At 40.4% G+C, this 6651-nt stretch overlaps 1 protein-coding gene across 1 annotated transcript; it reads left to right on the top strand.

Moving 5' to 3' along the window:
- Window positions 1-1225: 1225 nt before the first annotated feature.
- On the top strand, window positions 1226-6191 carry LOC143018741 (uncharacterized). Its single transcript, XM_076174324.1, has 4 exons — window positions 1226-1426; window positions 1530-2542; window positions 5411-5569; window positions 5687-6191. Exons 1-4 carry the CDS (start codon window positions 1226-1228, stop codon window positions 6189-6191), a joined length of 1878 nt encoding a protein of 625 aa, XP_076030439.1.
- Window positions 6192-6651: the final 460 nt, after the last annotated feature.

Genomic DNA, 6651 nt, shown 5'->3' with positions numbered 1-6651 from the left:
CTGGATAGAGATAGTACCCTTGTCTGCCCGCAGCTGCACCCTCTATTGTAGGGTAGACGGACAACACCGGTTCTCATCCATCTCCCAAAGCTCTCACGTCCTGGCTCCAAGCGCCATACCCCCGGTAAACCGTCTCAGCTGACGGGCTAAACCACGTGAGGGAAAAAGAGTAAACCTTGAAAACCGGAGTGGGGACCCGTAGGCGGTTCAGTGCTACAATTATAACCGTTCCGGCATCTCCTGCAGCCAAACTGACGCCAAACGTCATGCTTCGCATTCCTTTGGATTTCGTCAGCAAGGCCGAGAGGGGGATCCTGACGTTTGGGTCACCCAGGATCTCCATATTCAGACCCAGGCTTCGCGTGTAAATAAATAAATAAATGAATAAATAAATAAATAAATAAATAAATAAATAAATAAATAAATAAATAAATAAATAAATAAATAAATAAATAAATAAATAAATAAATAAATAAATAAATAAATAAATAAATAAATAAATAAATAAATAAATAAATAAATAAATAAATAAATAAATAAATAAATAAATAAATAAATAAATAAATAAATAAATAAATAAATAAATAAATAAATAAATAAATAAATAAATAAATAAATAAATAAATAAATAAATAAATAAATAAATAAATAAATAAATAAATAAATAAATAAATAAATAAATAAATAAATAAATAAATAAATAAAATAAATAAATAAATAAATAAATAAATAAATAAATAAATAAATAAATAAATAAATAAATAAAAATAAATAAATAAATAAATAAATAAATAAATAAATAAATAAATAAATAAATAAATAAATAAATAAATAAATAAATAAATAAATAAATAAATAAATAAATAAATAAATAAAAATAGAGAGGGACATTCCAGCCCCACTGTACAGTGTGGACACAAACCGGAAGTTGTCAGTTTACGGGTTATAAGCCCTTCCAAATTGGCGTACAGGAAGGACGCCACGGGACAACTTTGACGGTGGGAGGGACCATTGAAGTCCTATCGTCCGACTACCGCCCGCCTCAAGCTGGGCAGCCCCCGGCCAATAAGGTGTCGGTCCGCCAACGTCTGCCGCTCCAGAGGGTGCCTGGAGCTTAGTGTTCGTCAAAACATGAAAAGCGGACGGAAACCTAGTACCCAACAGCCATAATATTGTTAAAAAGAAATCATCTATCTTGCGTCTGGCAAGCTGGAATGTCAGGACAATGTGTCCTGGCCTCACCAACGATCTGCAACAGGTTGAGGACTCCAGGAAAACAGCCATCATCAACCGCGAACTGGAGAGGCTCAACATTGACATTGCTGCATTACAGGAGACCAGACTCCCATCGAGCGGCAGCCTCAGAGAACAGGATTACACATTCTTCTGGCAGGGAAGGGAACCAGAGGAACTACACATGCATGGCGTAGGATTCGCAGTGAGAAACTCTCTACTGTCTTCAGTGGAACCGCCATCAAAGGGAACACCTCGAATCCTCTCTCTTCGACTCTCAACTTCTTCTGGCCCAGTCAATGACCTTAGCATATACGCTCCCATACTCAGCTCTCCGGCTGAGACCAAGGATGAGTTTTATGAGGAGCTTGAGACTACCATCAGAGAGATCCCAGCCACAGAACAACTATACCTGCTTGGGGATTTCAATGCTCGTGTCGGAGCTGACCAAGAATCCTGGCCCCCCCATCATTGGACACTTCGGTGTCGGCAAACTCAACGAGAATGGTCAGAGGCTCTTAGAGATGTGTTCCTACCACGACCTCTGTGTAACCAACACATTCTTTGCTACCAAGCCTCAACACAAAGTATCCTGGTGTCACCCTAGATCACGTCACTGGCACCAGCTGGACCTCGTTATCACCAGAAGACCCTCGCTAAACTGCGTCCTCACAACCCGCAGCTACCACAGCGCTGACTGCGACACTGACCATTCGTTGGTTGGTTGCAAGGTGCGTCTTCAGCCCAAACGGATCGATCACTCCAAGCAGAAAGGTCGTCCACGTATCAACACAGTCAGGGCAAAAATGCCAGACCTGTGTAAGCGCTTTGCCTATTCTACAGAAGAGGCCCATCGGGACTGCCCCACAAACAGCGCTGAAGAGAGGTGGAATCACATTCGTGGACCCATCTACAACTCCGCCATGGACACCTTCGGAAAGAGACAGAGGCAGAATCCAGACTGGTTCGAAGCTGGAATCACAAAACCCGAACCAGCAATCGCACCTAAAAGAAAAGCGCTGCTTAACTACAAAAGAGAGCCTTCAGAGAAAACACTCGATGCACTCAGGAAGGCTAGAAATGACGCTCAACGGTTACCACGGCGCAGCGCCAACGACTACTGGCTGAACCTCTGCCAGAACATCCAGGTCTCTCCTGACTGTGGCAACATTCGTGACATGTGCGACGGCATGAAGAAAGCCTTTGGCCCAAGCATTACCAAGATCGCACCTCTGAAGACAGCCTCTGGTGACACTATCACAGACAGAGGAAAGCAGATGGAGAGATGGGTCGAACACTATCAAGAAAGGTGGGGGTGTTCTATTGTACGTTAAAAACGATGTTCATGCTTGTGTTTTAGAGAAAGTGAAACAGGATGCATATGATAGTTTGTGGGTTGAGTTAACCCAAACAAATGGACAAAAAATGAATATAGGTGTAATATATAGGCCAAAGACATTATCATTAGCAGACGACCAACTGTTATTTCAAGAACTGTCTAGTTTTTGCAACCGGGATTTATTGATAATGGGTGATTTCAATTTTACTGACACTGATTGGATGACCCTTGAACATGGCCATATAGGTAGTCGCTTGATTGATTTTCTTGGTGACAATTACTTAATTCAGCATATAAAAGAGCCCACAAGATATGGAAACTTACTCGATCTTTTGATCACTAGCCGCGAAATCATGGTAACTGATGTAGAAGTCGGTGAATCTGTTGCAAATAGCGATCACAACTTAGTTAGATTCAAACTCCTAAACAATTTTAGAATAGATACTTGTTTTCTAAAATACCTGATTTCAGTAAAGCTCAGTTCATAGGACTACGTCAGGAGCTTCAGCTTACAGATTGGGAGGCAAAATTAAACGAAAGACCTGTAGATCAGATGTGGGAAATATTTCAAAATACGCTCACTAAGATGATTCAAACTTACATTCCTTTTAAGGACAGACGTCCCCCAAATCAGGCTCGCCCAAAGTGGCTCGACAAACAAACTGAAAAAAGTATTGCTAAAAAGAGACAGGCTTATAAGAAATATAAGTGCTCGGGTGCATCTAATGACTATGAAAGTTATGTATCAATACAGAGAGATTTAAAAAAGACAATAAGAAAAAGAAAACGACAATACGAAATGAAAATCGCTGATAAATCCAAAGAGAATCCCAAAGAATTATATAGTTACATTAGAGATAAAAAGGTTGTTAGGAATCACATTGGTCCACTATTATCTGCTGACGGTCAACTTAAATATTCAAATGAAGGAATGTGTAATATCTTAAACAATTATCTTAGCTCGGTATTCGTAAACGAAACACCTCAAAGTGAATTCCAAACTGAAACCTGTGAAAAGTCTGGGGTAAACTTACTCACTACGGTAAATATAACAAAAGAAAAATTTAAAAGGTGTATAGACAAACTCAAAGTTAATAAAACACCAGGGCCTGACGGTTGGCATCCAAGAATCTTAAAGGAAATAAAAAATGAGATTGTTGTTCCATTAGAAATTATTTTCAAGAAATCCATCATATCCGGAGATGTCCCAAGAGAATGGAAGTTAGCTAACGTTACCATATTCAAAAAAGGTGACAAAAAGAAACCAAATAACTATAGGCCTATAAGTTTGACTTCAATCGTAGGAAAAATAATGGAAACTATCATCAGAGATGCTATCGAACATCATTTAGAAAGTAACCGTTTGATAAATGATAGCCAGCATGGTTTCAGACGGAAACGTTCTTGCGTGACTAACTTACTCGAATTCTACAACACAGTTATCTCGAATTATGACAAAAGAAACAATATAGATTTAATATATCTAGACTTTGCAAAAGCTTTTGATACCGTCCCACACGAAAGACTACTTGATAAATTAGCTTTGCATGGAATAAGTGGTAGCCTATTAGGTTGGACTAGTAATTGGTTGAGTGGTCGAAAACAGAGAGTTGTTTTAAATGGAAAAACTTCTGGATGGAAAAGTGTTGCAAGTGGAGTTCCTCAGGGTTCCGTTCTTGGGCCACTTCTATTCATAGTATATATAAATGATATAGACCATGGACTAAAATCTACTGTTTCCAAATTTGCTGATGATACAAAACTGTGCGGAGTGGCAAATGATCACTCAAACCAATTAGATATTCAAGAAGATTTAGATAAATTACAGCAATGGTCTGAAAAGTGGCTAATGAAATTTAACACAAGTAAATGCAAGGTAATGCACATAGGTAAAAATAACAGTAAGTACGATTACAAGTTATTTGGAAATTCGTTAACAAAAGTGGATAGTGAAAAAGATCTCGGCGTAATTATCAGTAACGACCTCAAATCATCCAAGCAGTGTATTTCAGCCTCTGAGAAAGCAAATAAGATTCTGGGACTGATTGCGCGATCTTTTGATTTCAAAAGTCCATCACTCATTAACAAGCTATATAAATCGTTAGTTTGTCCACATTTGGAATATGCTGTTTCCGTATGGTCACCGAATCTCATTAAAGACATTGACAGACGAAAAAGTACAACGGCGAGCCACAAAACTGATTCCAAATATCAAAAATAAATCATACGAAAATCGACTAAAACACATGAATCTGTTTTCCTAAAAAAGCGTAGACTCAGAGGTGACTTGATACAGGTCTTTAAGATTTTAAAGGGAATTGACAACATCAAAAGTGACAAAATTTTCACATTGAATGAGAATCAGACAAGAAACAATGGTCTCAAACTATCCGGAAATAGATTCAATTTGGAAGTAGGTAGAAACAACTTTGCCAACCGTGTAGTAAATGAATGGAATAAACTTCCTGCACAAGTAGTGCAATGTAGTTCAGTTCGAAGCTTTAAGAATCAGTTAGATAAATACCTAAGTAAGATGCTGTAATGATTATAATTTATCTTATTATTTGCTTTTGTTTTGTTATCATTTGTCTGTCTGATTTTCATTTATCATTAGTTATATGTCAATTTATTATTATTTACTATTTACCTGTTTGTTTATTATTTAACTATACCTATGCATTTATTTATGTATTTTATTTGTTATTTACATTATTATAGTTTTTATTTATTGTTTTATTATTAATATGAATTTTTTTCGCATCCGACCTAGATATGGATCAAAAGGTCTCCTGTCGGCATGCTCCGCCTTTGTAATCTTTGTAATCCTTTGTTCTCAAGAGAAAACACTGTCAGCACCGCAGCAGTTGACGAACTTAGAAAAGCCATCGACTCCCTGGCCAGCGGGAAAGCTCTTGGCAACGACGGCATTACCCCGGAGGTCGTCAAAGCAGGCAAGAGTACCGCTCTACATCACCACCCACACGAGCTTTTACTCCAGTGCTGGGAGGAAGGAACCGTTCCCCAAGACATGCGTGACGCCAACATCATCACGCTCTATAAAAACAAAGGAGACCGCAGCGACTGCAACAACTACCGCGGAATATCCCTTCTCAGTACCGTCGGGAAAGCCTTCGCCCGAGTAGTACTCAACCGGTTGCAGAAACTTGCAGAACGAGTCTACCCTGAGGCACATTGCGGCTTCAGATCAGAAAGATCAACCACTGACATGGTCTTTTCACTAAGGCAACTGCAAGAGAAGTGCCGAGAACAGAGGTGTCCACTTTACATTGCCTTCATCGACCTGACGAAGGCTTTCGACTTGGTTAGCAGGGAAGGCCTTTTCACCCTGCTACAGAGGATTGGATGTCCCCCTAAGCTCCTGAGGATGATTTCCTCCTTTCATGAAGACATGCATGTCACCGTCCAGTACGACGGCTCATACTCGGACCCCTTCCCAAATAGAAGCGGTGTGAAACAGGGATGCGTGCTTGCTCCGACGCTTTTCGGCATCTTCTTCTCCCTGCTGCTGTCCTGTGCCTTCAGCCAGTCAGAAGATGGAGTGTATCTCCACATCAGAAATGACGGAAGTCTCTTCAACCTTGCACGTCTCCGAGTATAAACCAAAGTACGCAAGGTCCTGATCAGATAGATGCTGTTTGCTGATGAAGCCGCCTTGACTGTACACACAGAGGAGGCTCTACAGCGACACATCAATTGCTTCGCTTATGCATGTAAAGAGTTCGCCCTTACCATCAGCATCAAGAAGACCAACGTCATGGGCCAGGATGTCAGCAGCATTCCTAGCATCTCCATCGATGGCCACATCCTCGAGGTGGTGGGGGAGTTCACCTACCTGGGTTCCACCATCTCAAGCAACCTGTCCCTGGATGCAGAGCTGAACAAGCGCATCGGCAAAGCAGCAACAGCATTAGCTCGTCTTGGAAAGCGTGTATGGGACAACTCTATGCTGACCACCAACACCAAGATAGTAGTATACCAGGCTTGTGTACTCAGCACGCTCTTGTACGGCAGCGAAGCCTGGACCCTGTACTCCCGCCAAGAACGCCGACTCAACATCT

Source organism: Oratosquilla oratoria, chromosome 35 (assembly GCF_046742065.1).
Source record: "Oratosquilla oratoria isolate Oo_2021 chromosome 35, ASM4674206v1, whole genome shotgun sequence".
Classification (NCBI taxonomy): domain Eukaryota; kingdom Metazoa; phylum Arthropoda; class Malacostraca; order Stomatopoda; family Squillidae; genus Oratosquilla; species Oratosquilla oratoria.
The sequence above is the reverse complement of the archived record's forward strand: the minus strand, read 5'-3'. Positions and strand labels throughout refer to the sequence as shown.

Coding starts and splice junctions, on each gene's coding strand:
- LOC143018741 (XM_076174324.1), top strand. CDS start 1,226: ATGTGTCCTGGCCTCACCAACGATCTGCAACAGGTTGAGGACTCCAGG. Junction 1,427..1,529: donor AGGAACTACACATGCATGGC/GTAGGATTCGCA, acceptor CTTCTGGCCCAG/TCAATGACCTTAGCATATAC. Junction 2,543..5,410: donor GTCGAACACTATCAAGAAAG/GTGGGGGTGTTC, acceptor TTTGTTCTCAAG/AGAAAACACTGTCAGCACCG.